Source organism: Sinocyclocheilus rhinocerous, unplaced genomic scaffold, assembly GCF_001515625.1.
Source record: "Sinocyclocheilus rhinocerous isolate Xijiao unplaced genomic scaffold, SAMN03320098_v1.1 scaffold218, whole genome shotgun sequence".
NCBI classification, from domain to species: domain Eukaryota; kingdom Metazoa; phylum Chordata; class Actinopteri; order Cypriniformes; family Cyprinidae; genus Sinocyclocheilus; species Sinocyclocheilus rhinocerous.
Window position 1 is genome coordinate 1,219,924 of NW_015664181.1, and position 24,709 is coordinate 1,244,632.

Below are 24,709 nucleotides of genomic sequence, written 5' to 3' on the forward strand. Positions count from 1 at the left end.
ATGTAAAATAATAGTTATCATCTCTACAAAGTTAAACCTGATGTACACCACCTTCCTAGCAGAACCTGAGAAATATTAGTTAAACACAAAGAGCACTGTAAATATTGAAAGGCCAACTTTGCACACATCTTACGCGGAGATCATACTAAATGCAACATTTACTTTATTTTTAAATAACTACAGGACTGCAAACCGGTAACAGTTTTAGTGTCTCTTCTACTGATGCTCTAAAACCAGACATAACCAGCACTACTTAGAAGTAAAACGGATCTGATAGATTAACATGACAATACACCCAGTTTGCTCAGCGAACACCTGCTAAACAAAACTCTTTAGAATAAAAACACACCAAGTGAAGACGGTCTTCGTTTGAGACTCTTCATCATTTATTATCAAAAGAACACAGCTCTTTTCATTTAATCATCATAACTGCAGGTCTTCTTGTAAATCCGAAGGAGAACGTATGTAGAGAAGTGGGGATTGAAGGATGTAATGACAGATCCTACAAAAAAAAAAAAAGCAGAGAAGACAATCAATTTTAACAACAAAGGTTTTAGGAGTCAGTTAATGCATCGTTTTTTACAAGTGCAGTAGAGCTTAGATAAACAGCTGAAATTTTAACTCACATTATACAGTCTTCACTTTAGTGACCTTCACATTGGATTCTGCGTTTTTAATCGCCTCAGTTTTCAACTGTGGCTTCAGTGCAGCCCGCACGATCCTGGCGCAGATAGCCGAGTACCTGATGTAACTGAAATAACAAGACACATATTAAGTCAGTGAATAACTCAAAATTGCTCGTGTGAATATGTCCACTGTGATTCAAATTCAACACGACGCTAGTATTACTACAGTAAAATTCATACAGAGCAAGGCCAAACCAACTCTACAGCACATATATAGTGCACAGATTACAGAGCGTACCGCAATTAAAATACTAATTTCACAGCTTTTGACGTTGTTAACTGTCATTCATTTACCTCAGTCCTGCTTGTCTCCAGTAAGCAACCATTTTTCCGCGAAAATGTGTGTCTTACGTCCGTCAAATGCTGCGATTCGCGCTGATCAAGGACGAGAGCAAACAACGCCTGTGCGTCCGCCGGAATTACGTCATAAGCCAGCGTACAGTCTCATTGGCTGGCAAACATGCCACTCATCATCATAGATATGTGTACGCCTGTTTTTATACAGTCTATGGTGTACGCTCATCATACTGTCGCCTGGAATTGAACCAATCACCGCAGTTTAATGATACAAAATGCACATTAACCATGAACTAGTTGAGTAAAATTTCAAAATAAAGAGGTTGAATTTCTGTTTATGAATATTTGAATTATAGGTAAATTCCACAAATTCAGATTGATTCAAGTTTTTGGCATTTAAACAGTGTGTTATATATAAAATATCAATTCATTAATCTCTCTCTCTCTTAATCGCAATATATATTGGTGAATCCCCTTATGCTGCTTGGATTAATTGTGTTGAACAATAAGGTTAATAAAGGTTAACAAATTAAGTACATTATTATTTATTGCTTTTAAACATTATCTGAGGATTCTACATGAAGAAGGTTCTTTTATTTTGTAGCAATGCCCGGATTGACGGATGGTTTGTTGCAGTTTGTTTGCATACGATTTCATATCACCCGATGCTTACTGTTCATATATACTTACGACCTATAATAATAATAATAATAATACTTTGTACCATAGCAATTTTTGCGTTTACATTAATAAAACCCTACGTTATAGTTTAAAATCAAGTATAACATTTCCTAAAATTGTAAAAATTACTTTTATGTATATGGGACCCCCTGGTAATATATTAATAGTTGTATAATATAATATTTTCTTATTTGTAATCATTACGGAGTGGAGACGCTCGATACGTAATGACGTGAGTCATGTTCCTGTGACGCGATGATGTCATGCGGCCTGGGTTAGAGAGGAGGAAGCAAAAACAGCAGTTGGAAGTATGTGGCAAGACGTATGGAATAAAGAGTCAAAAGGGAGACACTTATTTAGCATTCAACAGAAAGTGGGGATTGAAAGAAAGGTATATGGAAACAGAAGAGAAGATACTGTTATAACCAGGATCCGTATAGGACACTCTAACCTTAATTATTCATTGCATATAATAGGAAAAAGTGAGTCAGATAGCTGCAGTTACTGTGGAATAACAGAAACAGTTGAACATGTGCTTTTACATTGTGAGGCATATAATAGACAAAGAAAGCAACTTGTTGAAAAACTAAGAGATATGGAAATCAATGACATTTCAGTTATGAATATATTTCAGAATGCACAGAAACATCTAAGGGTTTATGATTTTCTTCTAAAATATCTGAGAGATACAGATTTGATTAGAAGAATTTAGTATTTTTTATTTTATTTTTTTAAAGTTTTTTTTATTAGTATATGATATATTCGTTCATCGAGGCCTCACACTCCATCCCAGTAGGTGGCGGAAATGCACCTTAAGCTGGTTTGCCAACCGCCATTAAACACAAAAGAAGAAGAAGAAGAAGAGGAGGAAGCAGAGAAAACAACAGCAAGCCTGTCGGGTCAGTGACAGACAGCAGCCGCACTGAGGTGTCCCGTCTAGACCAGTAGTCAAAAATCAGTCTAATATCACTCCTTGCTGTCGTCCCGAGGGCAAGATGTCTTTGTTTGGGAAGTTGTTTGGTAGCAGTGGAAAAGGGGGCAAATCTTCAAGCCCCCAAGAGGCTATCCAGCGACTGCGAGAAACAGAAGAAATGTTGACCAAGAAACAAGAATTCCTGGAGAAGAAGATCGAACAGGAGCTTGTAACGGCCAAGAGAAACGGCACGAAGAACAAACGAGGTGAGTTACCTGGCATAGATTAGCTGGTTAACTCCGGTTAGGTTGGCACTGTGGTTGTTACTGCTTCGTTAGTTTAGCGTTGTTTTATGTTGGTCTGTTATACAAAGGAATTCGTTAAAAACCTATCTTGTAACTGAAATAATATAATTAACAGACTAATTACCAGGGCTAGACTTTTACTAAAACACATGAGAGCTGTCGTTGAGAGCTGTCATACAAAACTGGGAAATGGAATGATCTAGGGATAGATTTTAGAACGATAATTTGCTTTATAATTTTAATAATTCTTTCAGGATGCTTGGGATAGACAGATAAAATGTTGTAGCCCTCCATCAGTTAACATTTGACCTATCCTTGTATCCATGGTGATGACAAACATGTACGTCATGTTGGTTGACTCCGAGAACAAAATACTGGAAATAATATACAAAATTATCCACAGATGTTAAATTGCAAATGCAGCCTTTAGTAAATATATACATACTGGTAAATGTACTTTCTGCAACACATCAATTAAAGATATTTAACTTTTTTTTGGATTGCCCTTTCTTTCTCTCATTTTGGAGAGAATATGTTTTAAAAGCCTTAAATTTAGAACCTGAAGATATTTTACTTTATTTACAAAGTAAACATTTTCTGAGTAAGAAAATTACTCCAATAATCTTTTAGTAATTTTAGCAAAATTGTACAAGTCAAGAATAATTTAAAAAGTCTCATATATTACCTTCTGTAACAGTGATAAGATATACTTTAAAACCCTTTTAAAAATAAGAACACAAAATTAAATTACAAAAATTAAAAAATAAATATTTTAAAATTAATGCAGCTGTCCAAATGTTAAGTTTATTGTTTGTATGTTTTTTTTAATTACTTTTGTTGTTGTTTTTCTTCTTTATTTGACATTCTCTAAACTGTTAAATAATGCTCTCTACTTAAATACATTGTGTATTTGACTGTTATTACTGAACTAAATACATAAAAAAGGACTGCAAACTGCCCATCTGCTCAAAACCTGGAAAAAAACTTGTTGTTTTAAACTCCTACTTTGTCATGGTTTCCATTAGTGTCACATTCAGGGTGTGCAAATATAATGATGTAAGTGCAGTTACAATACGTATATTTATAAATCTGTATTTTTTCTGTCCCATCGATGCTACTAGAGTTGTCCAAATCCAGAGATAGCTCCATAAATAATTTCAGGGCAATATAAGGACCACTGTAAAGAGCCGTCTAGTTTGTAAGGCCTGTAATACAACTCCACATTTAAAGTCCCCAGAACAGAGGTAATCAATAATTGATCTGATTATCCTGTGAGGGCCGCTGGAACACGACGGATGGCGCCGCCGATGGTTTTGACTGCTAGGGGTGTGGGACTGATGTTTTGTCATAGTTTACAATTCCAATGTCTTCATGGAAAACGTGTTTAATTTGCATGACCTTTGTGTCAGGTGACGTCTTTGGAATGCCCCTTTTTAACGTGCACATGACGTAAGAGACTGTTGAGGGTTTTATTGTATTGCAAACCCGATAAATTAAGGTTACATTCCATAAATTGCACAAACACAGCTGCTGTTTTATCTTCTACAAATAAATTGACAACTCAAATCATTGTTTTGACAGAGTATAAAATTCTAATCTGTAGAAAGCAAAAATGGAACATTGTGTTTGGTATACTGACAATTTAGTCTGAATTATTTTTTTTATTTTTTTTTTGCATTATGACATCTATTTCAAATGTAATTTTCCAGTGTCATCCTGATTTTCAAAAAAAAAAAGGATAAATGAAAGGCAATTACTACTGTGACATAGAATTTTATTAGGTTGTTTTTTTAAATAGGTCTATAGTTTCAATGCATTTTAATTGTTAGTTTTAGTTATTTAACTAAAGTACTTAAAGGTCCCATATTGTACACCTTTCTGGAGTTTTATTTTAGGTTTTGATGTCCTTAAGAATATATATTTGCGGTATAAGTACCCTAGTTGAAATAAAATAAGTTACACTTTTTAAAATATTTTATTTTAGTTCAGTTCAGTTATTTTATTCAGTTATTATTTATATTATTTCAAGTAATGAAAATGTTTTGAATGGGTTTTAGTTTTAGTTAACGATAATAACCCTGCTTATAAACACTTTAAAACTTAAATAATACTTTTATTATTTTGAGAATGAGAATGGGCAGATCTTTTTTTTTTTTTAAATGTTACAATACAAACACATTGTAATGGTCCTAAAATAGGTTTACTGACTTGGTGCAAAATATAATCTCTTTCACTTTTTTTCTTGACCGGCTTTGCAGGATTCAAACTTTACAAGAAAAGCATGTCTGTACTGATGTGCTTGTCATTAATTCATTATTAGGCTGCCAATCACATTCTCCCTACAAAGCAACACTTTTTTCTCTTTTTTTTGCAGCTCACTTGCCTGATTAAGTTTGGTGAGTGTGCCTCATTTAGGAGTCCCTAACTCTGCACCACTGCTTCCCTGAGAAATATTAACAGTAGTAGACTTTACTTTCCATGGTAAAACCCTAATCAAATCTGTTGTGGACCAGAGACCTCACAATTTTAATTTAGTATTGAGAATCTCACACTGTGGGCTTTCCATCTTACCTTTACTGTACATTTATTTTCCATGCAAACACTTTCTTACCAAAGCCACTTGACAATATAGTGCACAAACCACATTACTGGGTAACAGGAGGACTTATAATGCATGACGCTTACTGTGCTAAATCTTAATTGAAATAAAAGGGGCTTCAAATTAAACCAATTGACCCATAATTATTACATAGTGTTCTCTTTAACTCTTTTAAATAAAACCACACTTAATACTATGCAATACTTTTCTATAGGGTTCCAAAATTCTCTTATTTTGCACTTTAATGGCTTTACCTTTCTTTCTGTTTGAAACAGCTGCATTGCAGGCACTGAAGCGTAAGAAGCGCTATGAGAAGCAGTTAGCTCAGATTGATGGCACTCTTTCTACCATCGAGTTCCAGCGTGAGGCGCTAGAGAACGCTCACACCAACACTGAGGTCATCAAGAATATGGGCTTTGCTGCTAAGGCCATGAAAGCTGCCCATGACAACATGTGAGGAGCTTCTCTTCTATTATCAGTGTTTTCTTCCCTTTTTGTATCAGCCTCACTAGGGCAAGGTTTTGGGTTTATGAGATCTTAAACAAGATTAGTTTACCAGTGCAAGCTATTAGGATTCTGTATGGCACTTTGATATAGGATATATCTAAATTTGTACTTTCAGGGACATCGACAAAGTGGATGAACTCATGCAGGACATCACAGAACAGCAGGAGCTGGCGCAAGAAATTTCAGACGCAATCTCAAAGCCTGTCGGGTTTGGGGAGGAATTTGATGAGGTAAGATTAAAACAAGCAAACTCCGAGTCCACAGCCATGATGAACCTTCACCTGCTGAGTTTTTGGGAGATTTCCATGTGCTTTCACAAAGATGCCGTTTACTCCCGCTATTAACATCTAATTTGGGTGAACTGATCACAAGTGGACCGCACTGAATACTGGTCTAAATGGGTCTAGTTCATTTATAAGGATGTTAGCACATTGCATGTGTGTTATAAAATGCTCATGCAACAACATCAACGATCCGCTTACTCATTAAGGACAATTGTAGTGCATTATACTTTCTAAAGTTGTAACAATGAATAGATAAGTATTATAATGTGTTATAAATGTGGCTATAACTATTCATGAGATCATATGATTTTTGCATTACAAGGCATAATTAATGCATTAAAACTACTTAAAGTAAAGTGTTATCATATTTTCTTACTAAACCTACTATAATAGTTGTTTTATTTTCAACTTGGAAAAATATGTTTTACAGTGTATGTGTGATTTTATTCATTTTATTTTTATTTATTTATTTGTTGTTGTTGAAATTGTTCATAAAGAAATAACTTACTTGGAAAACATAACCTTTGTATTAGTAACAGGTACTTCACATGACATATTAAGTCATTTCTGGTCATTTTGGTGCTGCAAATCTCTTGTATTAAAAGCAGTTCTTGAATGTCTTTCATAAATGCAGCAAAGAAGAAAGAAGAAGAGGATGAGGATGACATGAAAGACCTGGAGGCGTGGGCTGCCAATTAATGCTCCCCGAAACCCATACACGCTATACAAGGCATAAACCTCACTCCAATACCTGTTACTAAAGGACCTGGAAGGACTCTTCAGTATGTTACAGTATGACATTTGAGTATTGAATATTGAGAGGTGAGAGAAGCACTAAACTTATCAGACTCGGAAAGTTTCATTCACGTTGTTTATTGTTTGTTTGTCTTTTTGACACTCTTAATTTATGTTGTCCTTCTCTGCCTTTCAACCTTACACCTACATTAAAGTTTTACCAAATTAATACCTCTCTGGATTTTTATTTGAGCAATAGATATTCCTTCCGTTGTTTGCCTAATATTTCTTTATTTATGCACTTCACAGCATCATGGTACATTTACACGGGGCGTCGGCGTCGACGCTTGATGGAGGGCGTTTCTTTTAAGCTTGGTGCTGACGCGACCGTCATAGTGACAACAGCCAATCACGTTAGTTTTCTGGTGGTGCATAAACGCGATTGGCTAGTGTCTGCACCAGGGTATTTGCATAAGGCGATCTGATTGGCTGACGCCTGCGTTGGCGCTTGAAATGTTGAAAGGTTTTCAACTTCTGCCGCAAGCAACGGACCCAACGCGACGCGACGGACCCACAGTTCATTTCGGCAACGCTTGACGTCACTCCATTCAAAGTAAACGAGAGGCGTTGACGCAGTGCTCACCTTGAAAATGTGTTTTTGTCTATTGAATATGAATTTGTAGAAACAGTGTCCAGGTAGGAGAATGCCCACTGGTCCATTAACAAGCATACAGTCAGTAATCTTTCAGAGACACCCAATGAAATATGTTATGGTGCTTTTCTGTTTCTTTCCTGCAGTGGAAAGGAACATTAAGGCTTTGAAGCAACATGCTGTCTGTAATAATGCAAACTGATTTGTATAGGATGTGAAAGACAAAGCTTTAATACATTTGTATGTTTTCATTATCTTGTAGGTGCTGGATTTATCATTGTTATAGCATTATTGTTATAATCTCACTTATTATTGGTATTAAAATATTTTGACTGAGTTTCTATTGGTCCTGGTACATGACTTAAAGAATTCAACTAAAATGAGGCTTCAATACAGTAAGAGCACTTATGTGAAAAATAAATACATATACACTTCCATTCAAAAGTTTGGGATCAGTAAGATTAGTTAAAATATATGAATAAAAAAATAAATGAATTAAAAGTGACAATAAAGAAATGCTGAAAAAGATTTCTATTTCAAATAAATTCAGAACTTTCTGTTCATAAAAGAGTCCTGAAAAAATTGATCAGTTTCTACAAAAATATTAAACAGCACAGCTGTTTTTAACAATAATAGGCAGAAATGTTTCTTGAGCAGCAAATCAGCATATTAAAATGATTTCTGAAGGATCATGCGACACTGAAAACTGGAGTAATGATGCTGAAAATTCAGCTTTGCATCACAGGAATAAATTACGTTTTAAAATATATTGAAATAAAATATTTAAAAAAAATAGCTGTTTTATAATAATATTTCACAATATTACTGTTTTTACTGTATATTGGATCAAATAAATGCAGCCTTGGTGAGCATAAACTACTCTCAAAAACATTTTAAAAAAATTGTACGATTCTGAACTTTTGAAATGTGAAATATTCAGCTTTGCATCACAGGAATAAATTACGTTTTAAAATACATTGAAATAAAAAATAGCTGTTTTATAATAATATTTCACAATATTACTGTTTTTACTGTATATTGGATCAAATAAATGCAGCCTTGGTGAGCATAAACTACTCTCAAAAACATTTTTAAAAAATTGTACGATTCTGAACTTTTGAAATGTGAAATTTGAATATGAAAATGAAAATATTTTAAATATTATTTCACAACATTACTACTGTATTTTTGAACAAATAAATGTAGTGCTGGAGAGCATAAGACTTTCAAAAGCATTAACAAATCTTACCGACCCCAAACTTAGTTAGTCTAAGTAATAATCTACCTCAATTCATTCAGATCAGTCAGTTGCACAATTCTGACCTCATACCATCCATTAAACATTTAATTAAAGAATTGTATGATTGACAGAGTGTTTAGTAAATATGTCAATGATATGTAAATCTTCAGTCTTTCAGGTTTAATTTCATCACACAAACCAGACAATTTCAGATATGGAGATAAACATGGGGCATATTTTCAGGACATATTGAATTGACTTTATACAGGGGGCCCTAGTGTTATTCAAATAACCCAAAATGACCCCTGTTCAACTGAAACTGTTCATAGTAGCTCTAATTTATAGGGATTTTACAAAAATATTTATATAAATATATATATATATATATATATATATATATATATTAGTGAAATTCCTATAAATTACAAAAAAAATCCAAAAAGCATCTTTCTTCCCACCAGCTCAGATCAGTCCTCATGATGTTAAATAATGGTAAAACACAAAAGCCAGTTTAAACTTGTATTAATCAAGATCTCCACATTCCAAATGATATTACACGCCTTAAACCACCGTGGATTCTCATTGGCTATCGTAGCAAATGAACACGCCCACGATGGTTTATTTAGAGCGATAAGGCGGGGAATATTTCGGCCAGTGAGAAATGAGAGGCTGCACGATATCATGAATATTACAACATTCGGTTTGTACACACTTATATTCAAGTTCACATAAGTTACCTCCTTTTCTGCACTCACTCAGGTCCACAGCCGGGCTCAAGACCAACCCATATCAGGCTTACCTAACGACAGCACAGCAAAATGTCAGAGAAGCTTCCATTCAAAGTTGGTTAGTATAAGTTTATTTGATTATTGGCTTCAGATCATGCTCGATGCTGTTCTGCACAAAATCATGCAATCATGTTTTTGCCGCCAGTGCTAATTAGCTAATTCCACTCTGGTGATTTCTAATAAGCTCTTTTATAGACTCTCGATAAAGCGTACGATTCTCTGCAAAAGGGTTCTGAGTTGTATTTTTGGTCGAGCATGAATTGTTGCAGATCTTGCTAGTGCTTATGTATCACATGGCAGTAGAGGCGTCATTGTCAGCGCTGCCTTGCACGAGACGCACTATTGCAATCCCACCCCTATAAAATCACCGTTCGCGCACTTAATATGTCTAGTTTATTATTATAGCCATTTTGTGCTTGCTCACAAAATATTTTATTTGATTTTATATCTAACACCTGTCAAACAAGCTAGCGTGGTTCCATTCGTGAAGAAAGTTTGGAAGTTGTAGTTTTTTGCGTGCACTGTAGAATCTCCATGTTATGAGATTGCCTGCGCTGCTGGACTACATTTCCCATAATGCAGTAGTCAAACGCGCCGCCACTTTTCGTTGAGCGTAGTCATTCATTTTTGCGAATCGGTTCTTTTGAACAGTATAGTGAACAGTTCATAAAATTGCTCAGCTGCTCTTTACGTAATCACGTGGACCCTGACACTTCCACTTTAAAGTAAGGAAACATTTGATTGGGTTTTTCAATCATGTTTTATTAATAGCTGTTATAGTAATTTTGTGTATCTCAGTTAGAACATAGTCATTTAGAGCCTAAATGCGATTTGCATATACATTAAAAAATATTAAACTTAATTTACGGGCTGATTAATTGATTTATCTACTGACTACAAAGTATTGGCACTTTTTAAAAAAAATACTATGTATCGTTTGCATGCTAATAAACGTCATACAAGTCATAAACATATTTCCAGTTCGTATCAATGAAACCCTCGGTTCACTCCAAATGGTTTTGTGAATCAGTTCATTCGATTCATTGAAAAGGTCCAGTTCAAAAAAACGGTTCCTTCTGCTCGTGGTTGAACAAAAATGAATGTTAGGCGCTAAAAAGCTGTACTTTGAGTTGCGACAGATTAAACACACTTAAGTTAATATCTAAACTGTTGTTTTTGCGTCGCGTTTAGTCACACGTCAGCACGTCAGGATTTGGCACCTGTCACTCAGGCAGTCGCAGCGTCTGTTGTTGTTTTTCAGCAAACTTCTCTGATGTGCTCTGTGCAGATAAGGCTCAAGTAATTCAATAGTAAATCCATCTGGACTTTGCTCCCTAGTCTTAAGAGATCAGAGTTCAGCTTTTCAAAATCAGTGAATGAAATGTCAAAGTGCACCAGTACTGCACTCTTATTTATTAAGAGCCCATTCTGAAGGCATCTTACAAGGTTTCCATGGTCAGTGGAAAACCTGGAAGAAACCGGAATAAGAAAATTGTGGAAATTCACTTTGCAAAAACAGCATCTTCTCTGGCAGGTGAGTTTTCCTCCATGTCTGCAGTGGTAATAACCCGGGTAGTAAAATATAATCGGTGCAGACTGAGAAAAGGGATATATTTTGGGTTGCCTATTGGTTGTTAAGTGTGCATATGAAACCAAGCACCATCTCCTCAACCAGTTCAAAACATGTTAGGTATGTGGTTTTGGATGTCATCTGTTGAATTCCTATTCTAGATGTCCAAATATGAAACTGACACTTTAAAGACCGCTTTAACTTGCGTGTTATAATGGGATTTGTTGTTACTATTTAACTGTGCTTTCAAATGCATTAGTGAAAGTTTACATAATCTGTACTAGTTTGACTATTTAATTTAATAATTATTTCAGTTTCCTGAATTTAGCATTTGCTTTATGCCTAATCTGTTGTCATTTTCTCTCTGTCCAGCTGATATCAGCCTGGCTGAGTGGGGACGTAAAGCCATTGACATAGCTGAGAATGAGATGCCGGGTCTGATGAAGATGAGGGAGCTCTATGGCCAGACCAAACCCCTGAAGGGCGCTCGCATCACAGGCTGCTTGCACATGACTCTACAGACCGCTGTGCTCATTGAAACCCTGACCGCCCTCGGAGCTGAGGTGAGGATGCAAACGCGAAACCATTAAAGAAATAGTTATTTCCCTAAAAAAACAAATTTATATTTGCGTAAAAAAAATGCATTTTGCACTTGGTTTGACGTTAGTAGATTATGAACTGCCTAGGTATGGAAAATAACTGCATTAGCATTCTTTGAAATTTCATCAAATTCTCAATAGCTGCTTTAAAATTCTTCTTTCGAGTGAACAATGACACGGTTTTCATTTTGGAGCGAAATGTTTCTTTAAAACCATTAAAAGTAGGGTTTAAACATTTTTACTGAATGTGTAGTATTTCTTTGCTGCTTGTTTGGCTTCACTAATAAAAAATATGGTATTGCTATGTTTTTCTTTTTCTTGTTGCAATAAATGAAAACTTTTATTCAGTAAGGATGCATTAAATTGATCAAAAGTGATGGTAAAGTAATTTATAATGTTGCAAAATATTCAGAAATGCTGTTTTTTAACTTTCTATTCATCAAAGGACCCTGAGGGAAAAAAAGTCATGTTTTTTTCGGGGAAAAAAGTATGAACTGTTTTCAACATGGATAATCATAAGAAGTGTTTCTTGTTCAACAGATCAGCATATTAGAATGATTTCTGAATGATCATGTGAAACTGGAGACTGGAGTAATGATGCTGAAAATTCGGCCTTGCCATCACAAGAATTAATTACATTTTAAGTAGTGCTGTCAAACGATTAATCGCGATTAATCACATCCAAAATAACAGTTTTTGTTTACATAATATATGTGTGTGTACTGTGTATATTTATTATGCATATGTAAATACACACACATGCATGTATATATTTAAGAAAAATGTTACATTTATATATTAAATATATTTATATATGAGATAATTTATATGAATATAAATATTTACATGTAAATATTTTCAAAATATATGCTGTATGTTTGTGTCTGTATATATATACATAAGAAATATACACAGAACACACATATATTATGTGAACAAAAACTTTTATTTTGGATGCGATTAATCGCGATTAATCGTTAGACAGCCCTAATTTTAAGATATATTACAACAGGAAACAGTTATTTTAAATTGTACTAATATTTTACAATATTTACCATATTTTTGATTAAGAAAAATAATCCTTGGTGAGCATTAGAGATTTCTTTCAAAACATTTTAAAAAATCTTACCGACCCTGTGTATGCCATGGTATTCTTTGAAATGTAAATACCGTGGTATATAAATACAATGTTATTATTAGTATTATTACAACACGATTCCGTCATTTTATCATGGTATTGCCACAGTACTTTGTTTGGAAAGGGACAGTACAGTTTCTTCACCTTTTTTTCCTACTCCTAGAAGCCTAAACTTGATATCTGACTGAAATGCATCGCTCTTCTTATCCCCTATTTCCTCTGTCAAATTGGAATTTCCCAGCCCAAGGCCATATTTTATCCAAGAAGTTATGAGACTAATGTATGAAGTCTGTGCACGTCACATGCTCTCATTCCTTCTCCTTGATCTCTGTGTGCTCCAGGTCCAGTGGTCCAGCTGTAACATCTTCTCCACCCAGGATCACGCAGCAGCAGCCATTGCTAAATCTGGCGTTCCAGGTAACAGTTGTTGGTGTGCTAGACTGACTGCCCACTGTTTGCTCTAAAGCTGCGTAATCAAATCTAGATAAGTAGAACTCAGAGTTTAGAGACGCATCCAGCTTAAAGCATGTGCTCCATGCTGGGTAAACCTAAATGGGTTTTATCTTTTGATTTGACTCAACATTTTTGAAGGACTAACATGCAAAAGCGCACAGGCAAAGATAACTCTATCAACATCATCATTACAGCTTTCAGTTGATGAAAGACTTTTCCCATGCCGTTTTTAAGCACTAAAACCTCCATTTAAGGGATACAAGCTGAATGATGTTTAGTGTCAAAAAATGTTAAACTGTTTATAAGAGATTGTAAAACATTTATCTAACATCATCCAACAGATTTTTAGCCCGGTTTCGCGTGTAAAATGCCTATTTTAAGTCTCTTCTTAGGCAGCAACTTACAATGCTCCCGAAAGCATAAAAATACACAGGTATTATATTATAATAAAACACACATTGGGTGAAATAGTCTGGTTTTATTAGATTAAATTGTTTATCAGTACTTTTAAGTATAGAATGAACTCTAAATATATTCTTGGATGGATTTGTTTTTCACTGATCACGGTGCATTATGATTCTCCGCAAAGGATAAGCCTAAATGCAGTGCTGCCTAAGAACTTGGCCTTAAGAGGGTGTTTTAGTTAGCAGCATAATTATGCTGAAAGGGTTTTGTAATCGGGAGCATGACTATGATGCATTAAAATGCTGCTTACTTGCTCACAAGGTTGTGGAACAGAGTCATTTATTAGTTAGATTAGAATATTAGAATAATAGTTTAGACCTTTCTACATTGGGGTTTTAAGACTAAATTGCAGATGCAGCTTATATGTTTGAATTAGTGTTATTGCATTATCTGTGCATTACATTATCTTATTGTATTATCTGTGTCTAATGTGTGTGTGTGTGTGTGTTGTATGTGCTGTATTGTAGTGTATGCCTGGAAGGGAGAGACCGATGAAGAGTATGTGTGGTGCATAGAGCAGACCATCTATTTCAAGGACGGTCAGCCTCTTAACATGATCCTGGACGACGGTGGAGACCTGACCAATCTGGTGCACCAGAAATACCCCAAACTGCTTGCAGGTATAATGTAGTCTGTTTGTTCTGTCATCTACTCGCCCTCTTCCTCAACAGCCAGAGGTCATGAAGAGTCATTCAGACTACTCGTATAAGTACTGTTTAATTTCATTGCCCCAAATACTATCATTGTATGGATTTCCCTGGCTAGTAATAACAGTGCTTCTGGCCTGCTGATGCTTATCATTTAGTTTTACTGTACTGTTGTTTAATGGCCACTAGATGGCAGGCCTATCCGCGATCAAGCTGTTCCATTCTTGACTAAGCAAAGAAAGCAAGCATTATAGCATAGTATTAGCAGTCTTATAAAACTGAAAAGCATAGATTATGATACTTACCCTAGAAGAGAAAAGGGCAAGTATCTGTTGTTGTATTTGACAGAGAGTGGAAATCATGTGGTGTTTGTTTTACGCTATAAATGTCGTCAAATTTGATTTATTTATGAGGCTGCTCTGTTTGACCTCTGACCTTTGGTAGGGTTAAGAATCTGGTCTGGTAACCAGGATCAAATAAATGCAACCTTGGCGAGAAATTCTTTCAAAAATTGATTGATTCATCGTATGATTCCAAACTTTTGAATTTAGAGGTAAACTTTATTAAATATGAAGAGGAAAAATAAACCCTACAAGCTTCCTCTTGTTTCTAAGGGCCTGACATGGGGTCTTTCTGCCACTCCTGTCTATGGCGGGCGAATGTAGACAAATTACAGTCCATAATTATTTATAACAGAACAGACCATGAAGAGATGCAAAATTAAGCAATGGGCAAAAGGTTTTTTTTTTTCCCAGTCATGGAATTTTCTATGATTAATATCATTTTATAATTTGCAATTTTTTTTGCATATGTTTTATTCTATGTAAAATGGTTTTTAATTACATTTAGTATTCTTTGGCTTTGGGAGTGTGATATAACAGTATTAAAAAGGTCATGTAACATCCAGTAAATGTACTGGTCAGAAAGTGCAGGAAGCCTGAATAGATACTACACGATATGTGTAGTCATTCACATCTTGGCTTTTACTGTGTCCAGTTTTAGCATTGACCAGAATATGTTTTATATTTAACATTATGGCTCATATTTTTAATATTTTCCATTGCATATGCACATCACACAGCATCAAACTTAATAACTAAATAGCCAGTTTCTCTGTGAAACTGCACAAAAATCAAGACCTGCAGTGACTGTGCTCCTCATATTTTTTATTTTGTGTGGCTTAATGCCAGAAATGTTTCCACATGGAGTTATGATAATACTTTTAGCTTCCAAGATATAGTATATTTTCCGCTAAAGCTAAAGTTGTCAGAAGATGTCTGACAGTCACTAATCTTTCCCTAAGTAGACGCTTGAAATGTCTTGGATTTGATTCGGTCACGTCAGTCACACCAGTGAGGGTCAAGCTAAGCTACGCAAAAATAAAATTTATCGGCCTACTAGTAAGTTCAACATTCCTTCCAGACAGATGCACTGAGCAGGATTTTCTGGGTCTTTAACATTTGCAGAATTGTGGTTTCTCAGGAATCAAGGGCATCTCTGAGGAGACCACCACAGGAGTTCACAACCTCTACAAGATGTTGAAGAAAGGGGAACTGAAAGTTCCTGCCATCAATGTCAATGACTCCGTTACCAAGGTAACCTTTTATATTGCCAGCATATAATATCATTACATGGTGTTTTCCGGTTATTCGCTGTCACCATTTGATGGTCTGTTTTGTTCACAGACAAATGTGAGCACTTTATGCGTGGTTCTAATATTATATGGCTGTTGTAAATGAAAGTATTTATTTGAGAACGACTTATTCTCCCACTCCCTTCAGAGTAAGTTTGATAACCTGTACGGCTGCCGTGAGTCTTTGATTGACGGCATCAAGCGTGCCACAGATGTGATGATTGCCGGTAAGGTGGCAGTGGTGGCTGGGTACGGTGACGTCGGGAAGGGCTGCGTTCAGGCCCTGCGAGGGTTCGGTGCCAGAGTCATCGTCACAGAGATCGATCCCATCAACGGTCTGCAGGCGGCTATGGAGGGTATGTTTTGTGTGTGTTTCTTTCCTTCTCGTCAAAGATGAGACGCCCATTTTGGTATCCGCATAAAATTACATTTACAAAAGTGATTTTATATACATAAAGCATATTAAATGCTAGTAAAGTGTCTATTTTTATCTTTCAAATAGCTTTTGTGAAAATAAAATGTAAAAATATGGGAATAAAATATGAAATAATGTTCAATCGTCATTCAGTGTAACTGATATATTTATGAAAAAACGAAACAACATACTTATTCTGACCCATACTTATTAAAATAAATAAAAGAATAAAGAGATTATACTAAACTTTATTATGTTTTAAATTATTAATAGGTAAAACCTAGTGGTTTAAAGAACAGTAGTAAAGACTGATAATTTTAAGATTTTAAATGACAAATTATTAGTATTTTGAAGGCTGTAATGTGATCCTTAAATCAAAGAGTCTTTTAATGTCATCGAATGATTCTAGTCCTAAATATGCCTGACAAAATTGATTGGGATTCAAACTATTATTACACTGAATGTTTTCCTTTTTTTTTTTGCAAGTCATGGTAAAAATGTATGATATGTCATAATTTTTTTACTAGAAAAATACAATTAAACAGGACACATTTTAATGTATGGAAAAATGTAAAGGTTGTTTTAAACTCCTGTTGTTTTGATGCTTGAAATATTTTCATATTTGACCCTTGTATATAAAATGTATATTTATGTTACTTTTTTATTATTATTTTTTTCTTTATATTTATTTGTTACTTTTTTATTATTACTTTATTAGCAATAATAGTATAAATAGTAATCTCTATTACACTGTGTATATTATTAAGTTTCTTTAGTGGCAAATCAGCATATTAAAATCATTTCTGAATAGAGAGAGAGAGATGTAGGTATATGATTTGATTTATATATTCAGTAATATAAATGTTATATATTTACATATTTACTCACTTATAAAATAAATATTATTCGGATATTTAAAATAATTGTGTATAATATTTATATTATTATTATTGTTGTTGTTGATATTATGTATATCATATAGGCCACCCTGTTCTCTATTGGCTAATTATATTGACTGTTGTACTTGTTACTGTTTTCTCTAGAAACCTAATTTTCCACATAGGAGACAAAGAGCCCATTATACACCAACAGTATTTTTTAAGGAGCTGTATTTGGAAAGTTGTTGTAACTACATGCCAGGCAAGTTTCAGAAAAGTTGATTTTTGTGTCTGATTACCTTGCATTTGGCTCTTGTGACACACACAGGCTATGAGGTGACCACCATGGATGAGGCTTGCAAAGAAGGAAACATCTTTGTGACAACCACTGGCTGTGAGGACATTATCCTTGGCAGGTTTGTATTGCATTAAGCAAACACAAAGCAACTAACAGATGTCAAGCTAGAATGTGTGTTGTACTGCATTTTGTGTCCCCTTGAGAACTGAGAAAATTCTATTTCCAATTTCAATTCCGTTTTCGTAATGATACTTATAGTTGTTTTAAGATGGACCAGATGGAAAATATTTCAAGAACGAGTGTTGTAGCAATTTCAGCAGCTTTTTGCCCAATGATGAGGTCACATTTGATTTCAACAGGGAAGTAATAAATCAAATATTATTTATGGTACAAAAGGTTATTGCTCAATCTAGCATCTAGCAACATTAATGTCTTTATCTTGCCTTAGTCTCTCAGGCTTAGTTTGTCTCCTGGTATGAAATGCCTGCTTTTCATAATCTGATCAATTCTACATGTATGAAATCAAGTTTTTATATATATATATATATATTAGTGCTGTCAAACGATTAATTGCGATTAATCACATTCAAAATAAAAGTTTCTGAATGATCATGTGACACTTTATACTTGAGTAATGGCTGATGGAAATTCAGCTTTGCATCACAGAAATAAATTATATTTTAAAAGATATTACAATAGAAACCATTATTTTATATTGTAATAACATTTTGCAAGATTACTGTTTTCTGTATTTTTGATCAAATAAATGCAGCCTTGATGAGCATAAAAAAACTCCTTTAAAAAACATTACAAGTCTTACTGATCCCAGACTTTTGAGCGGTAGTGTATATATATGCTGTATTTATTTGATACATAATAACAGTTTGAAATAATAATGATGCTTGTTTTACTAATTACTATTGTTCAAATGTTTTTTTTTAAAACAGTCTGTTATCAAGGCTACATTTATGTGATCAGAAAATTCAGTAAAACAGTAATATTATGAAATATTAGTACAATTTAAGAGAACTGTTTTATTTAAAATGTCATTTATTCTTCTAGTTGCAAAGCTGCATTTTCAGCATCAAGTGTCGCATGATTCTACAGAAATCGTTCTAATATGCTGAATGGCGGCTCAAGAATAATTTCTTATTATTATCAAAGTTGAAAACATTGCTTTTGATCAATGTAATGCACCCTTGCTGAATAAAAGTATTAATTTCTTTAAAAAAACAAAACAAGTAGTGTATGAATATTTATTTAGATTGCACCCTCATGGCGTTCACACTCAGCCTAACTCGTTTGACATCTTGCTAAAAGAAAACTGAATTGAATTCTCACACTGTATGCCAACTGCACATGAGCATGTCATCCGGCACAGCGTGAAAGTTAGTCAACAATGAATCCTTTCAACATGGTGAAGTGGGGTTTCTGCTGGTAACAGGCAGGGAGATTCATGTGCGGTAGAAGGACACCCAGGCCTGCGATCAAACACGCACAGCGTGAGATCTGGCTCGAGCCCGCTACATTATGCAGCGCTCGCTGGAGTTTGGTGTGCATATGCGCGCTGTTCTGTGCTTATCTGATGGTTAGAGGCGGAGGTGAGCGGGCTGGTGACTTCTGATGGTGTGTGTTGTGGGCCTCTGTGATAAATGGTCGGGATGAGGACACGCAGGGGCCAGTGGAGCACAGCTGCTGTTTGGTATTATCTACAGATGTGAGAACTGTCTTAGATTCTCTGGAAGTTTTCAGAGCTGATGGGACAATCTGCATATGTCTGTCTGGCACCACTTAAGCAAATGCAGTCCAGAAATGGTTGAGGTGAAATATTTTGAACCTACATTTTTGCTTCAGCCTTGATTGCTTAGAAACATAATTGCCCACCTCTCCTCAAAAAGCCGCATGATTTGAGGCATCATTCGTTGGCTGAAGAATAAAAGATGCAGGACGAGTTACTTGTCAAATATAATATTACGGTTGGTGGTTTGTATAAATTGGCAAGGCAAACATCACAAATGTATTTAATGTTGGTACCACATGGTTGAACGTTGTTCTAGATTATTGTTCTTGTAGTGGTTTGTTTCGGCTTTTACTTACTTGTGAACAGGCCTTTGAAATGTTGAAATGCTTTGACTAGAAATGTTGCTTGTCTTTGTCATTCACTCTATAAGGTAGTATAAACATGTATTTTTTCTTTTTCTCACAGACACTTTGAGCAGATGAAGGACGACTCCATTGTCTGCAACATTGGCCACTTTGACTGTGAGATTGACATGAAGTGGCTCAATGAACATGCAGCGGAGAAAATCAACATCAAACCTCAGGTATGAGATTAATGACTTGAGTGTTGTTAATGCATGTTCGATTTTTTTTTTTTTTTTAAACAAGGACTTTTTACTTTTGTCTTTTCAATATTTTTAAAATTATTGTACACTTTATTTTAAGGTGTCCTTGTTACAGTGTAATTATACATTTAAGTACTGAGTTATATTAATTAACTACATGTACTTACTATATGGTGAGGATTAGGGTTTGGTTAGGGTTACTTGCATGTAATTATGCTTAATTTATTGTTAATATAATAGTAAGTACATGCGTAACAAGGACACCTTAAAATAAAGTGTTACCAAATTATAAATGAAATAATGAAAATGAAATATTTTGTAAAATTATTTAGGAATTCTTTTAGGAGAAAGATCAGAGTACCTTAAAGTTTTTTCTTTTCAATAAATGGTTTTGTTTTTTATTTGTGATCCTTGACCACAAAACCAGTCATAAGGGTCAATTTTTCGAAATTTAGATTTATACATCATCTGAAAGCTGAATGGATAAGCTTTCCATTTATGTATGGTTTGTTAGGATAGGACAATATGTGGCCGAGATACAACTATTTAAAAATCTGGAATCTGAGGGTGCAAAAAATCAAAATATTAAACAAAAGAAAAACCTTTAAAGTTGTTCAAATGAAGTCCTTAGCAATGCATATTACTAATTAAAAAGTAAGTTTTAATATATTTACAGTAGGAAATTTACAAAATATCTTAATGGAACATGATCTTTACTTAATATCCTAATGATTTTTGGCATAAAAGAAAAATCTATCATTTTGACCCATACAGTGAATTGTTGGCTATTGCTACACATATACCCCAGCGACTTAAGACTGGTTTTGTGCTCCAGGATCACATTTATTAATGATAATGAAATAATATTTAATGATTTAATAATTTTAAGGAAATGATTACAGTACTTTACTTAAAAAAAATATTTTCAATATTTGTATGTTATGTATTAATAATTAAATATTTAATGATTTAATAATGAGTTGAATTTTATTTTATTTTATGAAGACTTTTTTTAACACTAGCTTATAATTGTATTCATTTTAATTTTATATATATATCTTATTGTGGTTATACAGAACAATGGTCAACTATTATTGTGTTTATTTGTTCTTTATAAGTAAATAAATTGCTTGCTGATCCATCATGATCCATTCCATAGTTGGGAAATTCTACTTAAAATTTGCTTAAATGGTACAGAGATTTTTCTGTATTGTAAATATACAAGCCTTGAATTCAAAACCGAGCCCATTTGCTTTCTAAACACACACTCCTGGCTTTGTTGTGAACGATTCATCAGTGCTTTTTTTTTTTTTTCTTTTCTTCTTCTTTTGGGCAGACATCACCAAACAGCCCTGCTTTCTGACACATGATGTCAACTCTGATCTGACTTTGACTAACTCTCCACTCTTTTATACAGGTTGACCGTTATCGCATGAAAAGCGGCCGTCACATCATTGTTTTGGCTGAGGGGCGTCTGGTGAACCTGGGCTGTGCCATGGGCCATCCGAGCTTTGTGATGAGCAACTCATTCACCAACCAGGTCCTTGCCCAGATTGAGCTGTGGACCAACACCAGCAAATACCCACTGGGTGTTTACTTCCTGCCAAAGAAGGTACAGTAGCTTCATGTAAACTCTTATTGCAGATACAGGGGGTATTATCCGTTAATATGCACATTATCAATGAATATTTTCTGATGTAAAAGCTCTGCAAGTTTACTTAAAAACAAGATGCAGATGTTTTGCATGCAAATCGAAGCAGAGAAGCTTAACAGATGATTATCAGAATATATGAGATGTATATGTTTTCCTCATTATGTGTTTTGTGCATGTGTAGCTGGATGAGGAGGTGGCCGCCGCACACTTGGACAAGCTGGGCGTCAAACTGACTAAACTCACAGAGAAGCAAGCCAAATATTTGAGTCTGCCCCGCGACGGTCCTTTCAAAGCGGACCACTACCGCTACTAAGTAGCTTTGACCAATCGTAGCTTCAGCTGTGGATGAGGACGGACTACACGATCATTGGCAGTTGTGCCAGTTACCTTTACGGCTATAATAGTGTTTAATCGTGTCTTTCACTCTCATCACGAGTGCCTGCGAGCTCTCACCAACGCCTTTTTGCGTTGATATCAAGTTGTGAGCATATTGTCACTGTCTCGTTTGCATTCCCTGTTTTATTATACGGTTATGTTAAAAAACAACACACAAAATGCTTCCATTTGGTCAGTTATTTGATGCCCCTCAATAAATGAACATGCTGGGACAGTTTGGTTCTTCCACGTCTTACTTTGAAGTGTTTCCAGTCCGTCAGGTAACTATAATTGATGGGCCATGCATACTTTTGTGAACCCGTTAGAGTAATGACAACTATGGAAAAAAGTGTCATTTCTCTGTTAGCAGGATGTGCGTTTGAGCGGCCTGGGTAGCTATTACATCCACTCATGAAGACCTGATGAAATAAATGTGGTGTTCATTTCAGCACAGCATTAAGAGACTGTGTTTCTCAACTGGTCAGATCCAGAAAAATGAGTAGTGATTTATCAATATTGCTCATTCATGAGCTTGAGGATTTGAATGAACGCCGAAGCCCACGTATTAAGCTTGAGTTGTTTTGTTATAGACTTGAATGATTGATCAAAGGAATATAATTGATGAAAAGGACAAAAAATGTCTATACTAGCTCTATCTTGGGATCTTACAGAGATTTGGGGGAGGGTTTTTTTTCCACTTGAGGGCTAGTAAGCAACCGTTAACCAATGCCATTTTCATCAGTCATTTTCATTAACTGAAATAAAGCTACAATAAAATGTTACATGAAAAGCTTAAATGAAGATTAGAAATATTGCTTTGAAACTTGCTGAAGTTGAACTAAAATAATTACTAATACCAACACTGAACTAGACTAATTAAAATTAAATAGAAAAAAAACATGCACACGAAAACTACTAAAAAATTCTAAATGCATATAATTGAAGTTACTAAAAATAAATTCCTAATAGTATTAATAGATACTATAGTTGTTTATAAATGATGCTAAAATAATACTGGTAGTCACGACAACGTACTAAAGACAATTTTAGCAATGAGACCGTTTGAGGCAGTGGGTTATGCATAGACAAACACTGCTCACATTCACTTCAGTACTCTAGTTGTCATCTAATGGACAATAGGATTTCTGTAGTCAACCATTTATTTAGAAAAAAGGGGGTTTGGATTGAATATGCACTTTTTTTCGTGTCAGGTTTTTTTTCTTTCATAATTGTTGAAAAGTAATGTCAGAATTATGTGGTTTCTTAAAATGTTATTTCAGGTCATCTTGGCAACCTGAAGTCATTCTTTAAAAAAAAAAAACGCTTTAATGCGAACTTAAAGGGACAGTTCACCCAAAAATGACAATACTGTCAGCATTTACTCATGTTTTTCTAAGACTGTATGACTTTCTGTGGAATACAAAAAGAAGTGAAGTTCCCACACAGTGAAAGCCAGTGGAGCCTAATGTTGTTTGGACCCCACTGACATTCAAAATACCTTGTTTTCTTCCCGTAGAGAAATAAAATGACACTGAACAAGAAAATGATGACAGAAGAACTTGAATTTTAGGGAGAACCAACCATCTCGCATACTCCTGCAATGACTTTCTGCAGTTCTTGATGATTGCAATATCTCCATTCTGATGTTAAACAGAATGATGCCAAGCGATTTCAAGAATCTTCACAGCATTTGAGTTATGACATTTCCCATAAATAATCGTAATATCACAAGCCAAAACATATGAAATTAAAGCCGTTCCACTTGTGTCCTGTAACGGTTCCTTGATAAAAACATCATGCTCAGGCATTCACTGACAGACTTGTGACATTGATAACTCCCCGATGAAAAACGAGGCCACGATGTGCGGTCAGCAACACAAAGCGTCTGAGAGGAGCCATGAAAAATAGCAGAACCGCTGTCAGGACCGGGCCTGCATCCATAAAATCACTATTGGGTCTCGTTGAGTAACTAATGAACCCAAACTGGTTTATTCCATAGATAAGCAATGTCTTAGTAATTCAAGCTGCCATACAGACACATGGCTTCAATCTAATTTGGCCCTTATTAGTTGGAAACTGTAAAATGGTGTAGTTAGTGTTTGTGGGGTAAAGGAATAGTCTGTAGGCCATTAGATGTACCGGACCCCTAAAATGCCTGTAAAGTGTCCCCTGAGAGACATAACAAGGGTCTATCTTTTTGAGTTTTTCTTTTTCCTCTCCTCCTTTCTCACCCATTGCTTCCTTTCAATGTGAACCAGCTGTGGCGTCTGGAGCCTTTAGTGTCACCCTGTGCGTGTGTTTTATTACCTGTGTTGAACCGATAATTATTTGAGGTATTTGGAACCTGTGTCCATACGCTTTGATCTTGCTTTGCATAATCAGTTGTCTCTAAAGCAAGACCTTTAAAGTAGTTGCATCCTAGTTTGTATTAAATATTTGTTGGTTATTTTTTTCTTTACGCATGCAGATTTTATGACCTCATTAAAATGAGAGACTACATGGGATATATGTAAATTGAATTGTTTATTGTAATGACTTTATTTCAAAAATAG

At 34.9% G+C, this 24,709-nt stretch overlaps 3 protein-coding genes across 4 annotated transcripts; 2 read left to right on the forward strand and 1 right to left on the reverse strand.

Moving 5' to 3' along the window:
• Positions 1 to 353: 353 nt before the first annotated feature.
• On the reverse strand, positions 354 to 1,162 carry LOC107729748 (ATP synthase subunit epsilon, mitochondrial-like). Its single transcript, XM_016540425.1, has 3 exons — positions 981 to 1,162; positions 627 to 751; positions 354 to 502 (listed from the first exon to the last, which is right to left on the reverse strand). Exons 1-2 carry the CDS (start codon positions 1,010 to 1,012, stop codon positions 628 to 630), a joined length of 156 nt encoding a protein of 51 aa, XP_016395911.1. The 5' UTR covers positions 1,013 to 1,162; the 3' UTR covers positions 354 to 502; position 627.
• Positions 1,163 to 2,526: 1,364 nt separating this feature from the next.
• Positions 2,527 to 7,076, forward strand: LOC107729728 (charged multivesicular body protein 4b-like). Its single transcript, XM_016540401.1, has 4 exons — positions 2,527 to 2,843; positions 5,757 to 5,934; positions 6,104 to 6,324; positions 6,889 to 7,076. Exons 1-4 carry the CDS (start codon positions 2,660 to 2,662, stop codon positions 6,969 to 6,971), a joined length of 666 nt encoding a protein of 221 aa, XP_016395887.1. The 5' UTR covers positions 2,527 to 2,659; the 3' UTR covers positions 6,972 to 7,076.
• A 2,519-nt stretch (positions 7,077 to 9,595) lies between these two features.
• On the forward strand, positions 9,596 to 22,392 carry LOC107729767 (adenosylhomocysteinase B). 2 transcript variants are annotated; one of them, XM_016540451.1, is made up of 10 exons: positions 9,596 to 9,745; positions 11,630 to 11,820; positions 13,336 to 13,411; positions 14,380 to 14,532; positions 16,042 to 16,154; positions 16,341 to 16,548; positions 17,814 to 17,901; positions 19,990 to 20,107; positions 21,546 to 21,740; positions 21,964 to 22,392. In XM_016540451.1, exons 1-10 carry the CDS (start codon positions 9,718 to 9,720, stop codon positions 22,093 to 22,095), a joined length of 1,302 nt encoding a protein of 433 aa, XP_016395937.1. In that variant the 5' UTR covers positions 9,596 to 9,717; the 3' UTR covers positions 22,096 to 22,392. The 2 variants fall into 2 exon arrangements, with proteins under 2 accessions (XP_016395937.1, XP_016395936.1); XM_016540450.1 differs by lacking the exon at positions 9,596 to 9,745 and adding an exon at positions 11,125 to 11,221.
• The last annotated feature ends 2,317 nt before the right edge of the window (positions 22,393 to 24,709 follow it).

Bases quoted from the DNA above. Each gene is read 5' to 3' on its own strand.
- LOC107729748 (XM_016540425.1), bottom strand. From the start codon at position 1,012: ATGGTTGCTTACTGGAGACAAGCAGGACTGAG. The intron at 752-980 runs GTAAATGAATGA...TTGTTATTTCAG, and splicing joins TGGAGACAAGCAGGACTGAG to TTACATCAGGTACTCGGCTA.
- LOC107729728 (XM_016540401.1), top strand. From the start codon at position 2,660: ATGTCTTTGTTTGGGAAGTTGTTTGGTAGCAGTGGAAAAGGGGGCAAA. The intron at 5,935-6,103 runs GTGAGGAGCTTC...TTGTACTTTCAG, and splicing joins AAAGCTGCCCATGACAACAT to GGACATCGACAAAGTGGATG. The intron at 6,325-6,888 runs GCTATTAACATC...GCAGTTCTTGAA, and splicing joins CAAAGATGCCGTTTACTCCC to TGTCTTTCATAAATGCAGCA.
- LOC107729767 (XM_016540450.1), top strand. From the start codon at position 11,140: ATGGTCAGTGGAAAACCTGGAAGAAACCGGAATAAGAAAATTGTGGAA. The intron at 16,549-17,813 runs GTATGTTTTGTG...TGACACACACAG, and splicing joins TCTGCAGGCGGCTATGGAGG to GCTATGAGGTGACCACCATG. The intron at 21,741-21,963 runs GTACAGTAGCTT...GTGCATGTGTAG, and splicing joins TTTACTTCCTGCCAAAGAAG to CTGGATGAGGAGGTGGCCGC.